The 26,702-nt window shown below is 51.7% G+C and overlaps 10 protein-coding genes across 11 annotated transcripts; 6 read left to right on the plus strand and 4 right to left on the minus strand.

Annotated features, from left to right (window-relative positions):
* The first annotated feature begins 5 nt into the window (after positions 1-5).
* Positions 6-1,175, plus strand: PPTG_16309 (hypothetical protein). The gene has a single exon (XM_008913142.1). It carries the CDS (start codon positions 54-56, stop codon positions 1,011-1,013), a length of 960 nt encoding a protein of 319 aa, XP_008911390.1. The 5' UTR covers positions 6-53; the 3' UTR covers positions 1,014-1,175.
* Positions 1,176-1,220: 45 nt separating this feature from the next.
* Positions 1,221-6,518, plus strand: PPTG_16310 (hypothetical protein; the record flags this gene model as incomplete). The annotated part of the gene is made up of 1 exon (XM_008913143.1): positions 1,221-6,518. The coding sequence occupies one exon, from the start codon at positions 1,221-1,223 to the stop codon at positions 6,516-6,518; it is 5,298 nt and encodes a 1,765-aa protein (XP_008911391.1).
* PPTG_16311 (hypothetical protein) lies at positions 6,391-8,863 on the minus strand (the record flags this gene model as incomplete). The annotated part of the gene is made up of 2 exons (XM_008913144.1): positions 6,391-6,504; positions 6,583-8,863. The coding sequence occupies one exon, from the start codon at positions 8,861-8,863 to the stop codon at positions 6,596-6,598; it is 2,268 nt and encodes a 755-aa protein (XP_008911392.1). The 3' UTR covers positions 6,391-6,504; positions 6,583-6,595.
* An 87-nt stretch (positions 8,864-8,950) lies between these two features.
* On the plus strand, positions 8,951-11,056 carry PPTG_16312 (hypothetical protein). Its single transcript, XM_008913145.1, has 2 exons — positions 8,951-9,031; positions 9,113-11,056. Exons 1-2 carry the CDS (start codon positions 9,013-9,015, stop codon positions 10,783-10,785), a joined length of 1,692 nt encoding a protein of 563 aa, XP_008911393.1. The 5' UTR covers positions 8,951-9,012; the 3' UTR covers positions 10,786-11,056.
* Positions 11,034-12,294, minus strand: PPTG_16313 (hypothetical protein). The gene is made up of 2 exons (XM_008913146.1): positions 11,632-12,294; positions 11,034-11,568 (listed from the first exon to the last, which is right to left on the minus strand). The coding sequence occupies exons 1-2, from the start codon at positions 12,231-12,233 to the stop codon at positions 11,109-11,111; spliced, it is 1,062 nt and encodes a 353-aa protein (XP_008911394.1). The 5' UTR covers positions 12,234-12,294; the 3' UTR covers positions 11,034-11,108.
* Positions 12,295-12,650: 356 nt separating this feature from the next.
* Positions 12,651-13,815, plus strand: PPTG_16314 (hypothetical protein). Its single transcript, XM_008913147.1, has 2 exons — positions 12,651-12,875; positions 12,962-13,815. The coding sequence occupies exons 1-2, from the start codon at positions 12,789-12,791 to the stop codon at positions 13,721-13,723; spliced, it is 849 nt and encodes a 282-aa protein (XP_008911395.1). The 5' UTR covers positions 12,651-12,788; the 3' UTR covers positions 13,724-13,815.
* Positions 13,816-14,124: 309 nt separating this feature from the next.
* On the plus strand, positions 14,125-19,275 carry PPTG_16315 (hypothetical protein; the record flags this gene model as incomplete). Its single annotated transcript, XM_008913148.1, has 9 exons — positions 14,125-14,330; positions 14,400-14,522; positions 14,596-14,872; positions 14,938-15,053; positions 15,122-15,242; positions 15,312-15,693; positions 15,769-15,952; positions 16,031-18,092; positions 18,164-19,275. The coding sequence occupies 9 exons, from the start codon at positions 14,125-14,127 to the stop codon at positions 18,284-18,286; spliced, it is 3,594 nt and encodes a 1,197-aa protein (XP_008911396.1). The 3' UTR covers positions 18,287-19,275.
* Positions 15,959-20,034, minus strand: PPTG_16316. Of its 2 annotated transcripts, none has more exons than XM_008913150.1 (6): positions 19,443-20,034; positions 19,302-19,383; positions 19,058-19,234; positions 18,780-18,994; positions 18,449-18,706; positions 15,959-18,384 (listed from the first exon to the last, which is right to left on the minus strand). In XM_008913150.1, exons 1-5 carry the CDS (start codon positions 20,018-20,020, stop codon positions 18,685-18,687), a joined length of 1,074 nt encoding a protein of 357 aa, XP_008911398.1. In that variant the 5' UTR covers positions 20,021-20,034; the 3' UTR covers positions 15,959-18,384; positions 18,449-18,684. The 2 variants fall into 2 exon arrangements, with proteins under 2 accessions (XP_008911398.1, XP_008911397.1); XM_008913149.1 differs by having other exon boundaries at positions 15,960-18,384; positions 18,449-18,711.
* Positions 20,035-20,096: 62 nt separating this feature from the next.
* PPTG_16317 (hypothetical protein) lies at positions 20,097-22,771 on the plus strand (the record flags this gene model as incomplete). The annotated part of the gene is made up of 1 exon (XM_008913151.1): positions 20,097-22,771. The coding sequence occupies one exon, from the start codon at positions 20,097-20,099 to the stop codon at positions 20,877-20,879; it is 783 nt and encodes a 260-aa protein (XP_008911399.1). The 3' UTR covers positions 20,880-22,771.
* Positions 20,818-24,251, minus strand: PPTG_16318 (hypothetical protein; the record flags this gene model as incomplete). Its single annotated transcript, XM_008913152.1, has 11 exons — positions 20,818-21,965; positions 22,036-22,412; positions 22,476-22,576; positions 22,656-22,742; positions 22,807-22,865; positions 22,920-23,013; positions 23,086-23,585; positions 23,666-23,717; positions 23,783-23,835; positions 23,906-24,149; positions 24,222-24,251. The coding sequence occupies 11 exons, from the start codon at positions 24,249-24,251 to the stop codon at positions 20,923-20,925; spliced, it is 2,640 nt and encodes an 879-aa protein (XP_008911400.1). The 3' UTR covers positions 20,818-20,922.
* Between the last annotated feature and the right edge of the window lie 2,451 nt (positions 24,252-26,702).

Genomic DNA, 26,702 nt, shown 5'->3' on the forward strand with positions numbered 1-26,702 from the left:
TATCTGCTCCAGTCGCTGCAAGTACGTCAGTACATCATTTGCAGCTCCAGATCATGTCGAACGGAGCGTACGACCGTCGCGGCAGCAGCATCGCGGCCGATGTGGACGCTGCCATCGAGCGTGTGGTGGATCACTTTGAGAGCAGCGACCTGGCGCTGCGTCTGGATGTGCTACGGGCGTTGAGTGCCCAAGCGAAGCTGGCATTCGAGACCACGCGTGTACGGGAGCACCTCGCCAAGCACCCGGTGTCCATGGACTTGATCCAGGGCGTGACGAGCCAGTCGTCCGTGTATAAGATGCTGGCCGATAAGCTGACGGTGGATAGCTGCAGCTGCGACTACGATGCCAAGCGGAATGTGGTCATGACCACGAACGTGCGCTGGACGCTCAAGCCGAAGACCAGTGAAAAGCCCACAAAGAAGCGCAAGAAATCGATGACCTCAGTGGCGAAGGAGGAGAAGGGACCGATGATCACCAAGTACAAGTTTGAGAGAGTGAGACAGGAGAAGGAAGAGGCCGAGGAACAGGAGACGCTCATCAAATTCACTGTCGTTGTGGCCTTCGGAGACGACGATGCGAACCCGAGAGAGCTGCTGCATTTTGAATTGGCCTGCGAGTATGTGTACCCCAAAAGTTACTACGAGGATCAGAAGCAGTTGCCGTCGGATGACGAAGATGAGAATGACGAAAACGAGAAGAGTGCGAAGAAAGAGGAGCAGAATGACGAGGGATCTGACGAGGAGGAAAAGGACGAGAAGACTTTTGGTGAGGAACTGCGTGGCTTCCGCTTCGACAACGAGGTGCTTGCTGCCATGGGCGAGTGGATGGGAGCAGATGACGAGGAGCTAGACCCTGTGGACGTCATTGGCTTTTTCATGGCGCTGCCTGTTCATGAGGACGAGTGGCTTGTGGACGAACGCGTGTGCGAGATTCTCTTCCAGGGTGGAATGGGAGCTGACAGCGACGAGGAAGGTAGCAACAGCGACAATGAGGAGGAAGACGACGAGGACTGAGCGCTTCGTGACATGTAGTGACGCCTCCACAGCAATGTAAATATATCTAGAGCCATACTGTCGAGACTGCTGCAGGACATGCGAGGTAACATTATGCTATTTTTCACGATGCAGAGGATCCCATGCCAGTAGTTTCGCCAATCCAAGTCTAGTATTGTCCATGCTGAGTGTCAGTCTACCTGCTCATCTGTTGCAGGTATCAAGAACATGGCGGCGGGCAAGTTTAAATCTCATAGCAGCAAAGAGACTTTGAGACGACCACCTTCGTCAACGCGGGATGATTCCATTGACGATCTGTACGAGAACAATGCGTTCGGAGACGAAGACCGCGAACTGGAAGCTGCAACAGCCAAGGCCGAAAGCAAGACAAAACGTAGCGCAGTGGAGCCTCAAGAGTCAAAAGTTGCCGGTAGTAAGTCTCTCGGCAACAAGATGCAGTTCGACGTGTGGGTGGCACGGAAGGACAAGTACGAACGCATGGCACGAGCATTGGCACAACTGGACTCGGCTCGAGCTGCCAGTGAGGATTCCTGGCTCGAAGTAGCAGTAGCTTTGGCAGCTACAGATTGCCAGCTCAAGACGGGAAAGACGTCGGCGTGTGACTGCCCTGGGGTGTGTCGTGAGCCAGCGCATTCCGTGGCGAGGCAGCGTACGCGTTGTCAGTGTCCAGCTCGAAAGTGCTCCCTGTGCAGACGTTGCGTTGGTACGAAGCCAGGAGCGATTTCTCCGAAGATGATCGCAGTGCTGGAGCCTTACGAAGGAGTTGTGAATGGGTCTTTCGATAGTACGAAGGCCATTTTGGATCTTGCGACGATTATTGTACGCACGGGTGAAGGCCAAAGTCTCAGTCTGGAGGATGGCACGAGTGTTCGTATCACCACAGCAGCGTTCCGGATGGCTCAGACGGTGTTAGCGCAGTGCAGCATATTGGAATCACCTGAAGGTGTGAAGCTTCAGCGCCCTTGCACTTGTCCTGTACGCTCACTGGGAGATCTCTGGGTCAAGTGGACTACCAAGAACCACACCTTCTCACGTGTACCGCTCACTGAGGACGAAGCGAAGCAATTCTCTGCAGGTACGAGGCAGATGATGGATCAGGATAAGAATGAAGACGGCAATACAACGTACTACATGACGCTCAAATGGCACGCCGCAGCCAAGCCTCAGAAGGGGGATACAGCCAAGATCGCTGCTCGTCGAGCACTCACAGTGGACCAGAAGAAGCAGAACGCGTTTTTCCTCGGACTCTGCAAGAAATACTGGCAGAAAGCTCAACTCCGCGTGGCTGAACATCTTCAGAAGACGCTGGCAGCAATGGCAGACAACGCTCAAAGCTCTGGTAAAAGTACAGCCGATGTGGAGATGGCAGCGTTGAATCGTCTTGGCGTACGACGCATGTTGCAGTGGCTTGAGGAAGACGCAGAAGCCGTGGAGAACGCTCGTCAAGAAGAAGCACGGGAGAAAGCAGAGGGAGGAATCGTGGCGCACAACGCCTGGGTACGTCGCAAAGACCGTCTGCGTATCCGTATGCCACCTCCAGAGGCAAATGACGGCGCAAGACCAGCTCGACAGCCCCCACCGCCTCGATTCGACTTCTCCTTGGGCTCTGGACTCGTTCGTCAAAAGAAGGTTTGTCGTCCTCCAAGCTCCACGGCTGAGCTCATGAGGAACAGCGGTCTCAAGTACGTGCACGCCATGAGTGAAGGGTTCCAAGGTCGCGGTGGCGACTTGGAAAAGAGCAAACAACTGCTGGTCCAGCAGGGTCACGTGTTGCGCGATAACTTCGATCAGGACAACAGAGATGACGACGATGATCCAGACTCGAAGCCGTTCTCGAAAGACCGCTATCTTTTTGAACGCCGTAATAACCCTGCTCTCCGTGGGAAGCTCGAGGGGGATCGTCGTCGACGAGAACAAAGTCGGGAAAGCTACGCAGCTTGGGTCGCACACAAGGCCATGCGGGATAAAGCTGTCAAGTTCTTGGAACATCTTCCATCACCGAGAGAAGGTGACGAGGGTGAACCGACCATCGACAATAACGCCAGCTACGAAGACGATTTCGATGAGGATTCAGGGCGCAGTGGGCCTGCAACGCCGGCGACGGTGCGTTGGGAAGAGGTCGGGAAAGCTCTCAAAGCTGTAGACCGCACGCTACTGGACGCGTGGGTGCGCTGGAGTCGCGGATTCCGTAGTGCTGGACGCTGTCGTGCTCTGTGGGAGAGTTTCACTCCTGTTAGCTGTGATGTCCACTGTGCGTCTTCTCCACTTCGTGACGTGTTTCTCAAACTGCTGCATCGCCCGTCGGGCGTGAACTACCGTCAAGCATGCGTTGAATTCTGCACAAGACGACACAAACAGGCTTTGGCTCGTGGTGATGCCATCGATGAGAACGGTGAAGAGCTGGACGAAGAGCTGGAGGAAGCCAAACTCATCAAACGCTATGGGCTTGTGGCTGGACGTGAGCTTGCAGTGCTCGTTCGACGTCTTGGCGTCGTGTTGCAGCCCGAAGAAACTCAACGACTTGTAGAGTTCTTTGCCGATCCTGAAGAAGCTCAAGAAGCGAGTGGGCCAGTTCGGATTAAACTCGAGGCCTTTCTGGCTGTGGTGGGCGATGAACGTCGCGCCTTGTGTCGTGGGGACACGGATCAACTCCTGAGCTCCGTTTGTATGTGGGAGACTGTTTGCCACGAGTGCGGAATGTTGAACGCCTTCCAGCTTGTACTCGGCACTGAAGGTTCCAGTCATCGACGTCGCGCTGAGCTGCCAGGGCATGTTTGTAGACGTGAACAGTATGGAGGAAGGTTCAATTGCAGTCCTGAAAGCGATATGATCGCTGTGCGACGTGTAGCCCCTCGCCAATGCGCCTTCGCTCAATGGGACGATACAAAAGCTGCGCCGTTCCTGAAGAAATTGGAATTGTGGTCTGCAGTGCCACGAGAGCAGCATGTTCTACGCGAGTTGGTGACTTCTGGCCAGCCTCCGGGTGTCCCTGTGCTCGAGAGAGACGACGACGATGACGCATTGGACTTGACCACAATGCTACGTCTGCGATGGAAGATGGCGGACACTAGGAATGGTGGGGCACCAGCTTTTTATCAGCTGGAGACGGCGGGCGCTGAGGGATCAGCTTCGTTCCGAGTGAGCAATTACCACGAAATTTGTCGCGATCCGAAGGATTTCTCCGATAATGACGGCGTGCCTCGCGGTACGTTCACAGTCACGGGTCTGTCGCCGAATACCAAGTACGCGTTCCGTGTACGTGCGCTTAATGGCTTTGGTGCTGGTGGCTACGCTTTCTCGTACTTCGTGACAGCTCCAGCGAGGCCTGCTGAGCCTCTGGCCATTACAGTAGGTCCTTACAGTGTGAAACTCGCATGGGAGAGCTCCTCGTACTACACGCGACGACTTCGAGAGCTGGAAGAAGTGTTCCGAGAGGCTGATGTCGACGGGAATGGCCGAATCTCACGCGATGAGTTCATGGAGGAGATTGAACGTCGTAAGCCAAAGTTGGTCGCTTTCCTCCAGCAGACTACAGCTGCAGCGACTGAAAATGGTGCGACGACGGGGGCTCCATTGAGTGTATTTGATGCCATTGAGACGGACGATAACGAGAGCATTTCGTGGGACGAGTTCTTAAGGTTCTTCCATGGTGTCTTGGATCTCCCAGACACCGCATCACGTAGTTCTAAAGCTTCTAAAGCTTCTGCGAGATCCTCGACGAACTCGAGTAGGTCGCTGAGCGGCTCTGCGTCGTCTCGGTCCCTCCAGAAATCGTCAAAAAGCAAGTCGAGCACCTCCGCTTCAACATGTCGATACATTCTCAAGCAGTGCTCCAACGAGTCTGCAGGAGAATACGTCGAGATCTATCGAGGTGCGGCTCCAAGGTTTGAAGTGCTGGGACTCCATAGTGGATCAACGTATCAATTCCGAGTACAGGCAGTGAATGCTGAAGGTCGAGCCAGTCTACACAGCGAACCCGTCGTCGTGAACACGCTGCTACCCACTCCAGCCCCTCCGACAGTAAATACTGCAGCTGTCGAGTCTGCAGTTCAAAGTTCCGTCTTGCGTCTGCGTTGGGCGGTGGCTAACGCTCGTCCAAGCATATCTGTTGGAGCCTTACGTGCGCCTAATGGTGCAGATGATCAGGTGTCTCGATTGCTGAAGGAATGGGCTCAAGAAACGAGTTTGGATGATGGCGCCGTGGATTTCAAGGCGCGCTTCGATCGCTATGACGTTGACGGTAGTGGATATCTCGAACTACCAGAGTTCCAGACACTTCTTAGCGAACTGGGAGTGCCACCGACACCAGAGCGACTCGCTGCTTATCTAGCAGCCTTTGACCTCGATTCTGATGGCAAGATCTCGTTCCCTGAGTTCGCTCGCTGGTGGACACAGCCAGATGTCCACTACGTACTGAAGCGCGACGCTGGGTATCGGGACGGAGAGGAAGATACAAATGTACCAGACTCCAAAGCTGACGAGATGCGTCTTGTGTGCTATCGTGGCTCCGAGGCATCAGCGACGGTGAGTGGCTTGGAGCCCAACACACGCTATCGTTTCCGTCTTCGACTGGTGGGAGCTCATGCGTCGAGTGCACTCAGTGAGGCATTGACAATCTACACCGCTCCCAGCGCCCCCACTTGCGTCGGGAGGGTGGAGGTGGGCTCAGATAGTGCACTAATCCGCTGGCATCCAGGCCCCGGTGGTGCACTACGATATGCTGTGGACTGCAAACGCATCGAGACGCTGGCACCACGAGCTTCTAGCTTGAATGATGCTCCCAGCGAGTGGCGTCGTGTATATGATGGTCGTGAGTCGCTGGCATATCTCCGTGAGCTGCAGCCCGAGACGGTCTATCGTCTTCGTGTGTTTGCCATCAACAGCGACGAAATCCAGAGCGCACAGTCCACAGTCTCGCAGCTTTGCACAACTAGCAAAGAGGACGCACAACGTCGTGCTCGAATGGCCAAGCGACCTGCAGGTGCTGCCGACTACTTCACCATCGAATGCGGACCAGAGGAAGGAGATCTGGTACTTGGCGATACTGTGCTCTTCTGCGAACGCCTCATGCGTCGTAGCACAGACGCGGATCGTTTCTCGAGACAAAGTTCCGGTTTGGCGCAGGCCTCGGTGTACTCTGTGACCAGCTCCACTGGAGGCGCCGAAGCTGTTGGAGAACGCACCGTTGCAGCGAAAGTTGTCGGGATTTCTCGACATCCTCGACTGGGGATCGTGTTGGCACTCACAGTTGTTTGGTGTACTGTGCAGCTCTACAATGTGGAGGCACTAGCGACGGCTTCAAGTCGTGGAGGAGCGAGTGTCAGTGGAAGGAAGAAGGTGCCAACGATCCACACAACCAGTCGAGAGCTTATAGGCGTCGACGGATACACACTTGCCACCGATCTTAAAATCTCACGACCTGAACGGAACTTGTATCGCTTTGACACGTTCCGAGCGGAGTGGGAAGACGAAGCTGCTCGGTATCCAAGCACTTGGGATAAGTAGACACAAAATAGCTAGCTGTAAAGACAAGAAAGTATAAGAGGAATGACAAAAAGGATCTACTTACGGTGTTGGCTTCTCTAATTGGTGATTTGGATGTCGCGAATGAGCTCACACAGTTCATCGTCAACGTAACGTGGAGCGTTCTGAGCCTTACCATGTCGACGACCATGGTCGTGGAGCTGCTGCAACAACGTCTTAGCGTCGGGCTCCTTCGTGTCTGCCTTGCGGATGAAAACTACACTATTCACATCCTGCTCGCTGGGTTTGAGCGCCAGCACAGCGTGAGAGCCCGAGAACACACGCTGTAGCCGTGCAACGATCTCCTTGTATAGACCACTGTCGCGGCAGGAAACGTTAATAAGCAACACGCCACGAGGAGCCAATAAACTGTGAACATGAGCCAGGAATGCGTCCTCAACGAAGCTGACAGGTGGACAACTCATGCCCACATCGCGCTGCTTGGCGTCCACGTCCACAACGATGGAGTCAAACGTTGGTTTCTCAGCTGCTGAGGACTGCTCAGCCACGTACTTGAGTGCATCAGCCACCACTACACGCATCCGGTCGTCCTGCTTGAAGCCAAAGTACTGCTCAGCCACCGTCACGATCGTCGGATCCAGCTCACACGCTGTCACATCCATACCCGGAACGTTATCGTGGAGATACTGGGCCAGACAGCCACCGCCGAGACCAAGCACCAATGTGCGGTGTAGCGAGTCGGGTGTTCCTCTGGAAGATAACGAAGCCGCGTGAAGCGATGCGACCATGCCCTTGTGGTAATCGAATGCCAGGTATGAAGTATCCACACTCGCCTGCTTAGTCTGAGCCTTCTTTTTCTTCTTCTGGTTCTTCTTCTTGTTGTTTTTCTTCTTCCTGGCGGCTGCCGCAGCCTCCTCCGGTGTCATGTCGGACGTATCAACAGCTGCAGGGGCTTCAACTGAGGCAAGAACAGGAACAGGAGCAGAGCTTCCTCGAGCCAGCATCTTCACTTCACTCTGAATGACGTTAGTGTTGCTAAGAAACACCAGACGACGGAGCGTCTCGCCATCTTCTTGTACTTCCTCCACGAAGAATGCACCACTGAGTGGCGACGTACCTTGGTGTACGATGTTACGAGCACCGAGACCTTCTTCCACCGTCAGATACGGGATCTTCTCATCTGGTCTAAGCGTATCAGGGGCCAGCTCCATCACCTTGGCGTTCAACTCCTCCTGTACCTTCGCAGTGCTCTCAAAAGCGTGGCCACCACGACCAAGCGCGACAATAATAAGGCGACTGAATCCAGCTCCAGCCGCAAGCTCGTTCGCTCCTTCCTCGGTCGAAAACATCCACTCGTGCTCGCGGCCTTGCGGGATCAGGAACACGGCGCAGCTACCGTTGGGTCCGCGCAAGTGAGCGTCCACTAAGCGCAGCGTAAAGCGTGGATTGACTTGGCCTTCCACTGCCAGATGCTTGTTCGCGTCCATCTCGTCGTTGGCGATGAGCTCGATGATCTCCTGTCGTCCAACCTTCAGCTGACGAAGAGCTGCCTGTGTCATAGCGAACCATTGCGTGGCTTCCACTTCGTGCGTTAGCCACTGCTGACGAGCTTCACCTACGCCACTAACAAACTGCTTGGCATTGTATTGCGCCTTCTTGGAAGCCTTGGAGTCCGACTTGGGGCACTTGAGCGCCGCTGCCAGGAACGGAGCGAAGAGTTTGCGAGCGTCACGTGGGAGTTCCTGCACGCCCACACTCCAGTGTGTCGGCTCTGTCTCTGTCACATCCTTCAAACTGAAGAAGCTCAGAAGATGCTGGAGGATAAAATCTTGCGCCATGGTGACGCAGAGGTAGCGACCGCCAGGCGCCAGCACACGTCGCACCTCGCGCAGCATCTTGGAGGCGTCCTGTTTAATCTCGGGTGTATCTTCAGCCATTAGCGCGTCCAATGCGCCCTTATCCATCACCAGGTCGAAGCTGGCGTCCTCGAGTGCACGCATGTCTGTCATGTCCATCACTTGCCACTGCAGCGCCGGGTACTTACGACGCATCTCGTCGATGACGCGCTCACTAAAGTCCACACTCAAGAGGCTGGAGAAGCCGTCGGCTGCTAGATCCGCACTCAGCGCCGAGTTACCGCAACCCACAACTAGTACACGCACTTTGGCCTTGAGGCGACGTAGAAGCGACGACGGAGCGTCATCAGGCAGACCGAGCAGCGCCTGCAGCCCTGGACGCAGCGAGGCATAGTCTCCATACCACTCGAAGGCCTTCTCGCCTCGCTTCTGGAAGAACTGGTCCCAGTATTCCTGCTTGCGGAAATCCTCCGCCTTGCGCGGCAGCAGCTCGTGGCTTTGGCTTGTCATCTTGGAGAGTGACGGTCACGGAGAGCCACTAAATATGGCTACACCCGTGAAAACCGATGTATAAATGTTACTTCAGAAAGTAACAATACGGCAGGGCTGCCCAGCTCCAATGCGTCATTCGGACGAGTGAATCCAAACAGGAAAGCAGCATGGACGGCAGCAACCCCCGTACGTAGGCGCCGCTAACACCACGTATCGCTTAGTACGAACTATCTAATCTTATAAATCGCTTGTATGTGCTACTTGCAGCCAAGAAGACGCTGAGCGCGACGGCCAAGGAATTCTCCTTCAACCCCGGTGCCACTACTTGGACGCCGCCCGCGTCCTTCACGCCACCGCCCCCGGCTCCCGCTCCGGCTCGCGCTTTTGACGTAGCAATGCCCGTTCCTAAGAAGGGTGGTGCTGCTGTGCTTGGCGCCAAGCCTGCGGCCGCTCCGGTCCCGGCTGCCCCTGCTCCGCCTGCTGCTGAGCCCGTGGCCCAGCTGGAGGAAAAGGTGCAGGAGCTGGCCGTCGAAGAGAAGAAGGAGGAGCCTAAGGCTGAAGAACCCAAGGATGAGGAGCCCAAGGAGGAGGCCGCTGAGGAGGAGGAAGATACATTCGAAGAGGAGGAAGAAGTCGGTGATGAGGACCCGCGTGAACACCTCAACGTTGTGCTCATTGGCCACGTCGATGCCGGCAAGTCCACACTGTCCGGCAACCTGCTGTACCTCATGGATATGGTGGATAAGCGTACTATCGAGCGTTACGAGCGCGAGGCCAAGCAGCGGAACCGTGACAGTTGGTTCCTGGCCTACATCATGGACACGGGCGAGGAGGAACGTGCCAAGGGTAAGACCGTGGAGGTTGGACGTGCTCACTTCGAGACGGAAACTCGTCGTTTCACGATTCTGGACGCTCCCGGACACAAGAACTACGTGCCCAACATGATCCAGGGTGCGTCGCAGGCCGATGTGGGTATCCTCGTGATTTCGGCCCGTAAGGGTGAGTTTGAGACGGGTTTCGAGCGTGGTGGACAGACCCGTGAGCACGCTATGCTGGCCAAGACTCTGGGTATCAACAAGCTCATTGTCGTGATCAACAAGATGGACGAGTGCAACTGGGGTCAGGAACGTTACGATGAGTGCGTCACCAAGCTCCGTCCGTTCCTGCGAATGTGCGGATTCGCTGTCAAGCGTGATGTCGCCTTCATCCCCGTGTCTGGACTGCATGGCGACAATGTCAAGGTGCGCGTGGACAAGTCTAAGGCTCCGTGGTACGAAGGCGAGTCGCTCATTGACCACATGGACACGATGCACATTGGCAACCGTAACCCGGATGGCCCGATGCGTGTACCCATTCTGGACCGCTACGCCGACCGCGGCACCATTGCTCTGGGTAAGGTGGAGTCGGGTATCCTCAAGACTGGCCAGAAGGTGCTGCTGATGCCCACGAACACTACGGCTGTTGTGAACCAAGTATATATTAACGAGCAGCCTGTGCGCACGGCCAAGCCCGGTGAGAACGTGACGATTCGTCTGTCTTGCGGTCTTGACGACGTCCAGAAGGGATTTGTTCTCTGCGGAATGAAGGAGGAGACCCCACCTCGCGCCATTCACGCGTTCGCGGCTCAGATTGCGCTGGTGGACACACTGGAGCACCGTCCGCTGTTGACTGCTGGTTACAAGTGTATCCTCCACATCCACACTGTGGCTCAGGAGTGCGTGATCGCGAAGTTGCTGCGTCCTATTGACCCGAAGACGGGCAAGCCGGTAAAGAAGCACGTGACCTTCATTAAGCAGGGCCAGTCGGTGGTCTGCCGGATTGAAGTGGAGCAGAGCATCACGATCGAGACGTTTGCCAACATGCCGCAGCTGGGCCGTCTCACCCTTCGTGACGAGGGTAAGACGATTGCCATCGGAAAGGTGCTGGCGCTCGAGAAATAAGCAACTCCCATGTCTGAACTGTAAGCGGGCAATGAATACGAGGAGGCAAGAGAGTCCGCTCATGAGTGATGCTTCTTGTTGAAGCAGGATAGACAGGAGCAAGAGCTGCATAGCTGTGTGCGAGCTCCTGACGGTACACCAGGCGCTTCATGTCACTTCCAGTTGAGCTGCTGGATCGGCCGCTTGTCTTGTGTATAGCTATGTTCTCCACAGCTCAGCAAGTGGCTGCCGCGTAAAGGAAAAGAAAATGCATGTAGCTGTCACTTTGGCATTGATTCGCTTTGTTTTCTAGTATCACTTGACCTTGCTTTGCTAGTGTAAATCTAGGCTTTAGATGCTGCAGCAACTGCAGTGGACATTTGCTCGCGCGCAATGGCGAAGATGGCAACCAGCGAGGCCAGTTGCAGTTCCTCCGTCGTGCCATTAGACAGGCGGTGCTCGAGGTTGGCCAGCTCGTCGTATAAATACATGCGGCACCGCGGCGGCAGCTCCAGTTCCATAGTGTAGCGGTACACATCCTGCAGGATGTCGCTAGTAGCGTAACCTTTGAGCTTCTGCATCTCGGCACACTTACGCACAGCCGTCGCAAAGTTTTCGTTAAAGAGCCACTGGGTCACCGACTCGATATCCTTTGGCAGAGGGTTACCCGTGCACAGATAGACGTTGGCTTCATTGACGACGTCGTGGGCCATGGACGTCGCCTGTAAGATGTTGAGGATGCGACGCATATCGCCCTGGCCCAGTCGTAGAATGGCCTTAAAGCCGTCTTCGGTCATGTTCAACCTGGTGGCACAATATTAATTAGATCCTAAATAGTAATAGCAGATAATAATTGTAGCAACGCACTTCTCTAGCTGCGCAATGTGCTTGACGCGGCCGCTGACTTGGCTCTCGTTCAACGGGGCGAAGCGGAAGCGCGTGCATCGCGACTGGAGTGCTGGGATGATCTTACTCACGTAGTTACAGATGAGACAGAACCGCGCGTTCTTCGTGTACTTCTCGATAACTCGGCGCAGTGAGAATTGGGCGTCGTTGGTCATAGAGTCAGCCTCGTCCAGGATGATGAGCTTAACGCCCTGGCTGAAGAGCTTCTTGGTGCCAGCAAATTCCTTAATCTGGTTCCGTACCACATCAATACCGCGATCGTCTGAAGCGTTGAGTTCAAGCACCATAGATCCGTAGTTCTTGCCGTACAGCCGTCGCGCTGCTGCGATGATCATGGAAGTCTTGCCCGTGCCTGGTGGTCCGTAGAACAGCAAGTGGGGCAACTTTTGCGCGTCAATCAGGCGATTAAGCGTCGAAATGATCTCCTGGTGCGCAATGAGATCGTCCAGAGATGATGGCCGGTACTTTTCCACCCAAGGCCATGACTCTGTCGAGCGGTTGCGGCTCGAGATGCCCTCGAACGCGGGCGCGTCCTCCGCCGACTTCATCTCCACGTCCACCATTGCTCAGATTGTTGGTCTTTTGGCGCGGAGACACGACATTGGATGAAAAAGGTGACCAATCAGTGGCGTGCGACTTAGTTGAAGTCGCTATTCTAGAAGTTCTGATTCAGATTGTGGGATTTGGTCACTTTAAATTTGGTAAACTGTTTTGTACTCGAACAAACCTAAAACTTCTGTGTTTTTACACTCGAATAAGCCTAAATTCATTCAGAAATTCTAGAAAAGTCCAAAATTAGCATGGTGATGGCAGGTTGGGTGCCAGAATTTCTCAGTGAGGCAGCGCAACGTCAAATTCCACTCAGAAAGACATGTTTTTTTATCGTAAAAAATCATTCACTACCGCGGTAACATTCTGCCGGATAAATGATCTGATATTAAATAACGAAGGTTAATAAGAATGCAACCAAAGCAGCTTCTCCGAATGTCGTTGGTAGAACTAAATTCCACAGTGTATGCGTCTAGTTTTTTCTCCACTGCGTCGATTTTTATCTTCATGTTTCCCGGATACAACAAGCAGTTCATTTCTCAATTGATCAAGATAGTGTAGCAGCAACCATGGCTTCCAACGACCCGCAGGAGATCGAGAAGTTACAGGAGCAGATCCACAAGGGCACGGAGGAGACCAAGACGTATCTCGAGTCGGTAAGTCCAACCGCATACATGCGTGCCCCGCAGCTTAAGTGCCTACTTTTAAACGTTTTTATGCGCTTTCTGTCTGATCCCCACAGCTCAAGGCCAAACTGGCCGAATATGACGCTCATTACAACGTTTCCGAGACGGCCAGTTCCTATCTACAGGCGGCCATCGAGCGTACGCACAAATCTGTGGATGAACTAAAGGAACTGGGCGAATCACTGAAGGAAAAGTCGAAGAACACGTCGGCGCCCGTCGTAGACGTGGCCAAGGCCTCATTTAGCAAGGTGCAAGCGGCTCTCGACGGCCTCAAGGAGCGTGGCCGCAGCTACGATGAGAAATTCCGCGCCAGCGTCACGAGTTCCGTGGACTCTGTCAAGGGCGGCGTCTCGACGGCCACGAGCTCCGTATCGACGTCAATTGAGCACATCGTTGTTACCACACGCGAGCGCAGCAGCTCGAGCTTCGAGCAACTTAAGGAGACACTCTTTAGCGCCGGTTATGGCGCCTATGTCGTCGCGGGTGGAGTCGTGGGCAAGGCCGAGGAGCTGGACGGTCGCTACGGCGTCGTAAACACGGTCTCGGGCGTCGTGGGTGCCGTGGCCGAAAAAGTTTCGGATCTAGACCGCGCACTGGGCGTATCAGCTACAGCCATGAAAGTGGACGAGAAGGTGACAGGCGGAATCGGCACTGACCTCGTGAACAAAGGTGTCGTGCTCGTCAACAACTCAGTAGAGTATGTGACTGGCGCTCTACAGCAGGCCAAGATGGCTGCCAATGAAGAATCGAAGGAGAAGGCACCCAAGACTGTTGAGGACGCCACAGAAGTATCCAAGCCTTCCCCGAAGGACGCATAATGATCACGACCACAAGGTAGGCGCGTGTTATCGTCAGTAGCTTGCGCTTAAATATATGAATACATTTACCAAGCATTTCCAGGTTTCCAAAACTTGTATTATGATCTGTTTGTGACTACTTTTATATTGGTTCGACAACAATATGAAGAAGTCCAAGTTGGACGCTAACCGCCGGCTAAATATGGGGAATAGATAACGCCTGTTGACTCCATAGAATTTGTGTACCTGTAACCTGGGAGGCCTAGCAGCTAACGCTGCGCTTGTCGATCTTGATTTCTCGCTCTCTTTTTCACGATTCCTTGTCGAAGAGGCCAACGAGCCTTGCGCATGATTCGACAGATTCAACTATTTCTTCATCGTGGCCATTGAAACGGAAGAGCAGAGCTGCTAGTGTTGTCCCAATGGAACCTGCGTTGCGAGCCAAGATGTACTCGACACGCAGATGGAAGCGGCCGGTGGTGAGAGATTTGTTGCGGAAATTCTCCAAACGGATGAGGAGAGCTATCAAGCGGAGGATGAAGGGAGAAAGCAGACGCCAATGGATTGAGAGGAATTTACACGACTCCGAAGTGGGCATAATGCTAGATATAGTACAATGTGTGCTAAGGTAGGAGTACGAAAGGATAGGATGCTGGTTACCTGTACTAATCGCGTGAATTTTGGCGTAATATGAAAGCTTTATAATGGTGATTGCCATGATAAAGCTCAACTGGAAGACTCCCGACACAAATTTCACTATCGGATACCTCGCCATCGACACAATTAATCTAGTAGCGACGTTAGCGAATCTTGGTTTAAGGTATGTGATCAGATTTTAGAATGCTTTGCTTTGTTTGAAGTAATGGCGAATCTTAATTACTCTATGATGATAGGTTTTATTCCGCAAGCAACCGCAGGAGTTTCTTGCTGCACTGGTTATCTGTGGTAGAGATCATTTGCGTGCTACCGCTTCTGGTCGAGTTTACAACTGGGACAACAGATTCGATTCCTCATACCTACGCATTTCGCTTGCTAATGATGCTGCGAGTTATGCGGTTACTACAGTTTTACCGCCTTCTACGACTAGCAAAAAGCGCAAAACTCCGGCAAGGTCTGTTGATCTGTCTGACAACTTTTAGCGTCATCATGTGCGGTGGTCTCTTCATGCAGGTAAGAATGATACTTCATTAATTAATGGACACATGCCTGACTCATGCCATCATTTTGTTTTCTAGACCATCGAATACTGTGATCCAGTATACAAAGGAACACAGATTTCTGGCGAGACTTGCCAAGATATGACTTTCTTAGACGCCATTTATTTTGTATGCATTACAATCGCAACAGTTGGGTACGAACCATGATATTAAGATGATCACTGCGCCTGTGTTAAATTTTTTTTCTCACTTTTTCACCTAGATTCGGAGATGTTGCGCCGAAAACTAATTTAGGCAAGGCTTTTGATGTGGCGATGATCTTCTTCGCCGGTGCTTTGATCCCTATTCAAATTAGCGGGTATTCATATATACTCAGTCGAGAGGTAAGTGTTTCATTACAGCAGAGCAATGATGCCACTTGTTTGAATCTGACGTGAGGCTTCTTGTGACAGACAGCATTTGATAAAAAGTATGAACCCGACAAGAGCACACAACACGTCTTACTCTGCGGCGAGGTTGAAAATGGAGCCTTACTCTTCTTCTTACACAATTGGCTTCACAAAGACGAAGAACGTCGAACACGTCGAAAAGTAGTGATCCTGGCGCCCACCTTGCCAACGAATGATTTGAGGCGAGTTCTGCTTCATCCGGACTACGAAGAGCGAGTAATCTATCTTCAAGGCTCCGCTATGGTTGCGGCAGACCTTCAACGTGCCGCAGCTCCGACGGCGGAATACTGTTTCGTCATGGTTAAAAAACACAGTGGAACGCTAGATCAAAACGACACGGCTGCCAACCTGATCACCTGCTCAGTGCGCAAAAACAATCGACATGGTATTGAATATGGAGTGTACTTGACCAACACATCCGTTCTAAATGTTAGTATCTAACTATGCTTTACTTGACCAGCACCTTTGCACGTCCAAGTTTCAAAGTTCGATAACACTCGACATTTCCACATTTCCGGAGCCACGGCAGTTATCTGCTTGGAGCAACTCAAACTGGCATTTTTCGGCAAATGTCTGTGGATTCGAGGATTCAATCCTTTCCTCGGAAATCTCGTTCATAAATTCTCCCACACCGAACAGTGCAGGTACGATTGTTTCTCAAACCTTGTGTATCGTTGAGCACTTATCCGTGATTTATGCTTAATTCTGCTGAACTTTTCTAGAGGATATTGGTTGTCAGATTATCTATCAGGATGTGAGCAAAAGATATGTGAAGCTGCTCTGCCTCCATTTCTACTCAATATGCCATCGTATCGCGCTCTCGCTGTGCTTTTCTATCGCGAATTTGGTGTCCCACTTGTTGGCTTGCGGACCATTGAGGATACGACTACTGTGTATCCCGTTGACGAGCAGCTATCTGATGCAAATTTTCTCAGTGTTTTCTTTATTGGCCGAGGGAACGACATCGCCTCAAAGATTGAGAAGTTGACTCCAGCAATTTTTGCTCGCCATCCTGATATCGCTCCAGCATCGTTAGGCATGAGTGCCAATCGTAACATTCGAACAGTGGCAACCATGCTCACCGCCGCTATTGAGAACAAAATTCCATTTGGACGTCGCGTATCCGTTGGATTCGGTCGTGACCGTCGTGTCAGTTCAACTCCAGACAAGGCAATGGGGAAGAATTCAATAAAAAGTCGCTTGAGCATGTTTTCCGGTCGAGCGATGGACAAGATCGCCCCAGTGGACAGAGAGATCGATGAACACAGTGATCCGGAGTCTGTAGTTGAAGATGACCCAACACAAGCTCCTGTTGAGGATAACCGCGTGGATGCCCGACGCTTCTCTCCGAGGCACATGGACTCAAACCACATGACAACCGACGAGAAGTACTCGCTAGGAAATCCAACAGAAACAGCACACACGCCACAGCACAAACCTTCAAAGCCTGTCGTTCCAGTCATCGCTTTGACTCCTGCCGAGCTCGTAAAAAAGGCTACGACACCTCGTGATCGGCCGAAAGATCCGGTCGTTAGACCTTTGTCGAGTCGAATGCCGTTAAGTGCCAGAAGTGGCAGGAGTACCATAGACTATAGCACGCGAGACCAGAGCATTAGGGAGTCATTCGTGCGTGCTCCCAGTGATAAAACATTGTCTGAACAACCAACAGAGCAGAAACCAGACCCAACGCCAAGTCCCAGTGTGGACGACTTGATAGCTCAAACGAATATAAAGACCGAAGCCACCATTGCAACTAGCACCGCTACAACCAGTAACGCTCTTGTGGAGGGCCCACGACTCAGCCATATCCTCGGAACACGACCGATTACCGAACAACTCACAGAACGAGATGATTATCACGCTTCGAATTGGGAGCCTGCTCCTCTCTTACGACCATCAATTGCTATCAGTGGAAACCTTCGAGCGCGTATTCGTCATCTGTCGCTTTGCTTTCGTCGCGATCCACCGCCAGTGACTCTGAGCGAACACTATGTCGTGTGTGGAACTCCCAGCAACTACGAAGACTTCCTTGCCAACTTAAGCGACCTGAACGAGAAGGTCACTGGTGTCATCTTCATTACCCAGCGACAGTTGACGGAGAAAGATTTCATGGCACATCAGCTGCACGAGCGCTTGTATTTCGTTCGTGGATCTCCACTCAGTATGCACGTGTTCCACACAGCTCGCATGATCCACGCGCGAAGTATCTTGATCATGTCGTACTGCGGGATGGAGAACACTAGCAGTATGGACCTTGAGAATGATCTGGAGAGTATGGACGAGAATATGGCAGACGTCGACGCCATCACTACGCACCGCTTTATCACTGAGGCGCTGCAGAACGAAGCTTCTCGACTGGAGAGGAACGGGATCAATGAAAAGAGATCGATGCCATTCATCGTCGCTGAGATGATTCGTCCTAGTAATGTCAAGTTTCTCATCGACCGGAATGGCTCTCTATTCGACGCAAAGGCAGCAGCGAATGAGCCACGCCAACGTGATCTGCTCAAGGATGTCAAGTTCCTCGACAGCTCGTTTTTCAGTCCGCTGTACGCGTCGGGTCACATTTACTTCTCCAATTTCATGGATGCACTTATGGGGTCTTGCTCAAACCAGCAACTCATGATCGAGATGGTGACGCAACTTGTCATCAGTGGGAATATGAGCATGAAGATGCCGAACCGAGTGCAGAGATCGCGACACCGATTGACGCAGATGCCAGCGCCAGAGCGATATCACTTTCGCCCTTATGCGCTGCTCGTAGAAGGGCTGCTTCACAACGAGGTACTGCATTATTTTTCTCCTTCATTTCGTCCAGTTATTGAGTAGTCTCATCCTTTTGTTTGCATCATCAGGACACCATGACGTTGGGCATTTATCGCAGTGCCAGCACTTCAACCTCTCCACAGCATGTACTCACGAACCCACCAGGTGATGAGCTTATCACCCCACAAGACTTGCTCTTCGTGATCAAATGACTCGGTTTATAGAGTTATAGAGCAAAATTCCTGACGACCAACAGCAATGAGAGCGTCGCCTGATGGTGCCCATTGAAGACCCAGAGCTTGAAACGATTCTGTCAGGAAATGAAGCTGTATATCAGCAAGAGGGAAGCTATGAACACTGTCGATACAACGTACCAGTGGGTATATTGATCCACGAGATGCCTTCTGTACTCCAAAGGTGGACACGATTCTCCCCCGACGTGATCGCGAGGCGAGAGTGCACTGGGTCCCATCGCAAGCTCCGGACAGATTCGAGCAGCGATACAACTGAGTGCAGCGTCAGACTTTCTGTGCGCCAGATCCACACATTGTACGGCATCTGGTCGCTTTTGGTAGCTATAAACGCAGAATCGGCACTCCACACTACTCGGCTAATACCAATCTTTGGGTTTTCTGTTCTACAAACCGAAACATTTGAAATGAGTTTCAGATAAAACAGCACACCACGCCTGTTAAATACACTTACAATGGATCGGAGGCAATTGTGCGAACAGAAAATGGTGGTTCCCGCGTCACGAAGCAAACATCGCGAGACTTTTTGCCACCTGCAGCTTGAGCGGCCGCTGAAGCGGCTTGCAATGAGTTCGACAACAGAGAAGAGCTTCGCTGTATTACTGCCACCCGTTTGCCTTGCGGTCGATCCATGACATTGGCATCCGCGTAGTTCTCTTCGTATTCGATCTGCACAAGAGATACATTAGTAAGGCGTTTGCAACATGTTCAGCCTCTGTAGTACACTCTCACCGCTGCGTGGCTCGTATGAGATTTCGTGACGGCGATACTTTCGTGATCGAAGTCCACGACAGGCTTCCAATTGATGTGACTCAGCACACGCAGATGCTCATCGTAGCTTCCAAGCGCCAAGAACTGGCCTGACGTCGACCACGTCATCGTTTTCAATCCCAGCGCATTCTCATAAGCCTAGAATGAAGAAGAAATACAAAAATGTCAATACAAAACCCTCTTCAGCGTCACTATGCTGTCATACCTGATACTTGGCCAGCAATGTTCCATCAGGTGAGTATAACAGCACTCTGAACTCCAAGTGGGTATCTCGCACCGCAATGGTCCTGCACACAATAACCTCTTAATAAGAATATAAAAGCATTGTTGTCATCACTCCACGTACGCGTCGTCGGGTGACCACACGACCTCAACGCAGTCGTAGCTGTCGATGGCGAAATGTGTGGTAAGCTCCCAGCTCTCGCAGCTGTAGACGCCTATAAAGTCCTTGCAGTCGTGACGCTCCACCACTGCAAGGAACGCTCCATTATTCGAAAAGCTGAGGCCGTCGGCTGCCAGTTTAGGACTGCGGATGGAGCACCTCGCAGTTGGGTCCTCGAGGGACCACACGGTCGCGTGCAATTGAAAGTCGGACACTGTCACGACGTGACGCACATCGGGTGTCCACCTTGCATGGACGAGTCCTGCTACACCCTCCGAGATCTTACAGGTCCAGGACGCGTCTTGTACAGACCAAAGCTGCACCACAGCGCGCTTGAATGAAGCCGTCAGTACCAACTCCGAGTCCTCGGACCAGACCAGCGTCTGCACTTCGTCCACCGTCGAATAGCGCTGTACAATCTGCAGTGACAGCGCGTCGCGGATGGCCAGGCGGTTCCCACTTGCAGATGCCAAGTACCGACCACACGGAGACCAGCGTACAAGCCCGTGGGCAACGCGCATCGGCGCTGATACCGACGCCATTATGCTATTGCAAATGTAGCCATAAATGTGGATCACATTTGTACATCATTTCCATATGTGGTCCACATTTTCAATAATGGGTCACGGAAAGAAGTGGAGAGTGGCGGAAGATGAAGCGGTTGCCGCTGCCTACGTAGCGCTGACGACCACTGGAGGGCGGAATGGCGCTCCTTTATGGGAGGCGGTGCGCGACAGAATCGGAGGCGTGAGGAGCGCGCGTGCCCAGCAGAATCGCTGGATTCTCATCTCGCAGGACATTAAAGTCTTCATGCGGTTTTTAACAGAAGTTGAAGATGAAGAAATGGGGGAGGAGGAGACCGTGGAGAGAGCGAGAGACGTTTTTCGAGAGAGAATGGGAAGGGAATTTGAGTTCCTGAGCTGCTGGAGGATCGTGAAGGACTGCTCAAAGTTTGGGGGACAGGGCCAGGCTGAAACAACTACAAAACACGAAGTGCAGCCGCCAGTTCCTGCTGCTACTGAGCCTCCTCGTGTTGCCTCTGAGCCCTCTCCTCCTTACGCTGAAGTGGAACCGCCTTCTCCTGCTGCTGTTGCCACTACGGCGTCTCCTACTGTCGCTACTCCTGGTTCGGAGGAGTCGACGGAGCAAAATGAGAACGGGGCGACAGCAACGACGGCGTTGGACTTGGAGTTTGTACACCAACAACTGGCAATTGAGATGCGTCGCAAGAACGACCTACAGGAGGACGAGTTAGCCATGAAACTATTCGCTGAAGCACGTGAGTCGGAGGACTCACAGAGGTTCTTCAAGCTGCTAAAGAGAAAGAAGTTACTGCAGTTGGAGCAACAAGTTGACGAGCTGGAACAAGCTCAGCAGCGACGACGACAACGCAAAAGCTAACTACGAGTAATGCTACTACGATATTATGCTGCGATACATTAGGCTACTCAGATTTTGTCCCTCGCGTCGAAGCAATTTCCGGATCTGGAAGGTGGCGTGTGTCGGAGTGATCACCTGCAACGCGTTTCCTGGGAACAGGCCGGTAGACGACTCTGCCAGCGAGACTCGACTCCACACTGTTGTTCGTCGAGGGTGTATACTTGGGGCCTTCCCAGTAGACTCGACCACAGCCGTCACAATTCCAGAATGTGGTGACACTGATCGGGACTTTCTTGCGAAGTCGCTCTGACATTTTCTTACGTGCGGAGTCGGCGTTAATGGGAGAAAATGTGTCGGAATTGCAACGAGCACACCGGGACGAGCGAGTGCCGATGTGGTTTACCAGTCCAAACTGCAATTTGACTTCTCGGAACTGCATGTAGCACTCGTCATCCGATAGTACAAAGCAAGCACCAGCGTCTCGGCGACTGGGAAGGCCTGTGTCTCGAGTCAAGACGATTCGGTCTTCCGTGGCTGCAAATGCTAACATAACACTCTTGGGATCCGTGCTTCTAGTGGCTTTGACATCTTCTGGATTCCAGGTGACCACATCGACTCCAATTGTTCGCAGCCAACGACCGACCTGAGTCACCATCGAGTCGGCTAGAAACTTGTATTCGAGGGGTTTTGGCTCCGTCTCGGCGATGTTACCACTTGTCTTATCCGTGTTATCGACTGAAGTCGGAGAATCGCGTGGAATCGAGATATCGTCAAGGAGTTCGATGCTGATCAAAGCGAAGAACGCCTTTGACTCTACCCAGATCACTTTGTCTGGCGATCCAGATCCTGCTGCGAGATATTGTGCCTTCTGCAGTCGTGAGTCCACGAATAGGTTGATTAGTACTGGATGTGTAGATTTATCCTCTGACTTTGAAGTCCATGGCTTGTGGCCGAAGGGAGCAACTGTCCCTGGTGCAAATCCAAAGACACGGCGACATTCCGATGCTGCTGCTAATCGAACTTTGCGACGCCCGACGCCACGGAGTCTTGCAATCTGTACCATATCCAGCTTGTAGTTGGCTTCGATGCAAACCACGGAGGGCGTTTCTGTCTCAAGTGAAAAACAAATACCGTTGTCAGATCTTGGTGATTCGTGATACAACCCATGCCGGCTTACCGGCAATGAAAATGCAGATGCTGTTCACAGCGATGAAGTCACGAGTATCTGCATCTTCCTGTGGGTCTTGTAGCATCGCTGTCATCTGGTCCTTCGTCAAGAACTTCAACGTCGTGTCAAAAGTCAACTTCTGTTCAAGCAATAAAGCGCGTCTTCGGTCTTCCCAGAATTGTAGAACGTCCTGCGGCGTCACCAGCTTGGTCATGCAAGATGCTTCATCGCACTGGTGGCGCCATTTCTTCTGATACGCGATGCGGTGGGAGACGGCTTCCAGTTTTTCATCCTCGCTGAGTGAAACCGCGTGATTAAGCGTAACGATGCGCTTGGAAACTTCACTCCAGCTTGGCAAACTTTTGTCGTTGTCGCTTAGATTTTGCCTGACAGCAACAACGTATTTGATGAGAATTGCAACACTAACAGCATTGTCGTCATTGACGTACAACTTGCGGACGATGTGAACGAGACACAGAGCATCTAGTGCTGCATAGTTCTTTTGTTCCTGCGAAAGCGGCCGGTGTTCCCAATCGCTTAGCTGCATCCGCTGTGAGTAGTAACGAACGAGTTCGATGAATATCAGCAAGTCATAACGCAGTGATAAACTACTACCATAATTTACGTACCTTGTCCAAAGGTTTGCCAAGAACGTGATGAACACATTGCGACAAACCGCTGTTAATTGGACCTGATGTCAGCTCTAACGTGTTCAACTGCAGCAAAAATAAAATATCTTCGTCAGTAACATCTTGAAATCCATCTTCTTCTTCAACTTACATCTAGGAATGGAGACACTCCAGTAAAAGACTGACGCTCGGGGAACGTTTGATGTAGGACTAGAACATGGTTAGGCAGCTATAGTATTTGGAGCAACACAGACAATGCCGTACCTTTCAAATCCGAATCGAAGCCGAAGCCCAGCTTAAGCCACTGCGGAGAAGTTAGCAGCCGAGGAAGGAAGCTGTCGAACAACAGGTCGTTGTCCTACATGTTTCCGATAAAATAAAACTAAATATTACCCGTTGCCCAAAAAAAATAAACAACTGCCAAACTCACATGAAGTGCCAGTAAATCGACGACGAAAACGCCGTCTGACGAGGCAATTTGCAGGATGCTCGCTACCGCTGTCGTTGCTTTCGATCGTGCTATGATGGGCTTCCATTCCACATCCAAGCCCACCACTTGTTTGTCGTCTACTTTGTTGGAACTGGTGGACCCAAAAAAGTGCTCCATTGCATCTCTCACTGTGTTCTCATCGTTGCAAAAGGTAATACTCGGGATCTTTTCAGGCAACGCATAAAACCCCTCGTCTTCAACGCCCTGTCCAATCTCACCAGAATCCGAGTACTTGGGTATCATGGGTGAAATGTCGGGTACTAAGCCCGCATTCACCATCATCTTAACCAAGTGAGCTGCATGTGCCAGTTCTCCAGCAGTAACCATGTGCTCGAGCAATACTTTTTGAAGAGTAGTGTCGTGGCCAACGAAAGTAAGTGCAAGTTGCCAGCGTTGGGCTTCGATAAGTCGCATGAGGCCATCACGGGTGTACAGTGCATCTAAAAGTTCGAATTCTGTGTGAGTATCGAGGAACAGTAGAAGCAGTAGCACCATATAGAACAGTAGCTGGAGGGCGTACCAACGTCCGGATACTGTTTCTGGAGGTTGAAGCTTACCACCAAGCGGTGTGCCTAAAGTAGATAAACTAGATTCGTGAGAGGCATTCCAATATAAACACTTACACCTTCCAGCTTACCCGCTTGAAATCCCGAATGTTTATCGTTGCATCAATCAAAACCGTGGCCAGCGCTGCAATTGAACGAACTCACAACACGTTGATCAGAGTGAATATCCAAATCACCCTCAATATTTTCCCTACCGGTGTCATCATCTTCCGCAAAAGTTTTCACTAGTAACTCTGCTGACATCCAGTCTTTCGTCTGTGCCATTCTCGTCACGATGGTCTCAAATGGCCAGTCAAGCTCTGGGAACGTCTCGCACAGCTTAATCAACGCCGCGTGGCTCTTGAACGCAAGTAAATGCTCCATCGCATTTCGCACAAGATTCGGCTCAATATCATTGATCTGAAAAAGCCCCAATAGTTCCACCAGCAACTTCTGGTCCTGGAAGCATAGTCACCACTGCAAAGTTAGCATTGTCATGAGTCAGCTTGCAGTAATTCATTATTACCGTACAACGTTTAATCTGGTGTCCAGTCCTTTCATGCAGAAGCTCCGCAGCTCCTCATTGGTTCTCCCCTCGAGTCTACACAACGTTATCTGTCCATTGTTTGCGTCTCCAATTGTAATTTTCCTCAGCGCATTCACCACTAGAAACGCTAGTGGAGTATTGGGTTGACATTTTTTAAAGCTTGTTTTGCTTGTGTGGGCCCGTGGCTCGCAGCTGGTGAGTATGGGGGCAGTAGATTGAACAAGTACTGGTTCTTGTGCCAACACTAGCAAAACTTGCACCATAAATTTCCAAAAGAATTGCGCGCTTCCTGCATTGCTAAGCTGTATAAAAACCTGGGTAAGTGCAGTTTCCAAAGCAACAAATTTGCTGTTGCCCCGAGCGGATTTGGCACTATAAAACGTTGCGTGGATCCGACGCGCCCATTGTGCTGCAGTGGCAGTACTTGAGTCGATAGATTGCTCTGCATTGCAACACGAGTGGAAAGTTTCCACCAGCTCTGAAAAGAGGAGTTCCATCCGGAAATTGACTTATGTCCTTGCACCGCGTTGATAAAAGAAAGAGTACAACATCTGTACCCATCTTTTCCACCATCACTCACCAATTGTAAATTAGCCTTGAGCAGGATTCTAGTGCATCTGGGTGGAATAAACTGATCCCTGGGTGGGATAAATAATCCCATCCCTGGAAAAACATAATTTTGTTCCCCAGAAAATAGATTTATAGGTTTTACAAGGAGTGGTTAGCAGCACGAATAGTCGAACTGAACCGAAAAAAAAACGATCCGGTACCCAAACCGGAAGCCTACCACATCTCATTGTACTATTCTAACTAGTATCCTATCTTCCATCATATTGAAAGCGTATGAATTTCGGTCACTTGAATGTCCTCGAATCAAAAGTGCCACATGCACACACATCAAGTGTAGAGGTAGCCAACCTCATCTACGTTCATCCAATGTCTGACCTTCCATCTAGCGCTGCCTTCGAGCATACATGAACCTTCGTGCGCTCTGAGAAGATCTGCGCCTTCGAGCCGTTAATCTATTGGAAATGGGCATTGGCACATAGAAAGTTGCCGAGGACCGACGAGGTGATTGAGGAGGCTTGAGCTCGAAAAAATATGCTGAAAAGTGAATCGATTTGAGAGCCCTGAAAATTCCAAACTACTTGACTTACATGCACTGCTCTCAAGGCACTTCACTCTGCACCCTCGCTCTCTCGTAGCTTCAATCCATCCTGTTGAACCCGTACTTCACGATAGCACAGCACATGGCTACTGCAACCGGTCACTGCTGCTGCCACCATCTTCTCTTCGCATCATCCGTTGTCTTAGCCGACGATACCGCACGCATCACTACTTGAGTTCGTCCTCAGTTATAACTCTCCACTCGGGCAAACCCCGCGTTGGCCACGAAAACGATCAAATCTCACGAAGCTTCATGCCGCGCTTCACACCGCCCGTCGGATACGATTTCTTAGTCAAGAATATGCAATGCAGAAACCAGTTTCGGTCTTGAATTGACCGATAGATACAGTATTGCTTTAACAACAGGCCAAGGCCGAAGCTCCATTAGCTCCCGTGATCTGGACAACTGATCACGAAAACGCTCTTGGATTGGGGCGCGCGTTGGCCGGGTTTTATCCATGTTGAATATGACAAATTATTGTCGCACTTAAGCGGAGCGCGCGCATGTGAGTATGCAGCAGGAGATTGGACCGGAGAGCGATGGATCTAGATGATGGGCGCAGCGACGAGACTTGCCGTGGCGGCGTCGACTCAGATCGGTGCCTGGATAACGCAAATCAAGACATGACAGGGATAGATCCGGCGGACACAAGATCCTACACTATCGATCCGAGATCTATCGTATAAGAGGATAGACCTTGAGGATCCTGGGCTTAGGCAACTAGACCGTAGCAATTGGGCCAAGGATCACTGGGATGGAGATTAACAAGATGAGGTGGACCCAGATCAAAACCAAGGATCATGAATCTGGACAAGGAAGAGCAAGATACATGGCTGAAGATGAGATATCTAGTGGCTGTAAAGGTAGAGACAGTCGGTGTATAGGACCTAACTATAAATCCGAGTCGAATCTGCATTGTTTCACAAGTGCCTCCCTGCCTCAAGATCCGAAACGACATTGGTCGTGTGAGCTCGGTGAAGGTTGGGGATCATAGATCTAGCGTCGGTTGTGATACCTGGATAGTATATTGACTACCTAGTGAACGTCCCAAAATAATAATTTACAAGTGCTGATCAAGGAGATTAACCGGATTCTCTGCTTCGCCAAGAATACCTATCGACTCACAACTATCAAGGTCACGCTCTAGGAATCTACCCCCCCCCCCCCCAAGGATTCCGACACGCGATCTACTTCCAAGGAGCCGATCCACTGATGACACATCATCTGATTTGTACCCACGGCTAGTACCACGCGACCAGGCTACAGAGGGGATAGAAAGGACATCATAGGATGGGCA

This window comes from Phytophthora parasitica (assembly GCF_000247585.1).
Source record: "Phytophthora parasitica INRA-310 unplaced genomic scaffold supercont2.52, whole genome shotgun sequence".
Classification (NCBI taxonomy): domain Eukaryota; phylum Oomycota; class Peronosporomycetes; order Peronosporales; family Peronosporaceae; genus Phytophthora; species Phytophthora nicotianae.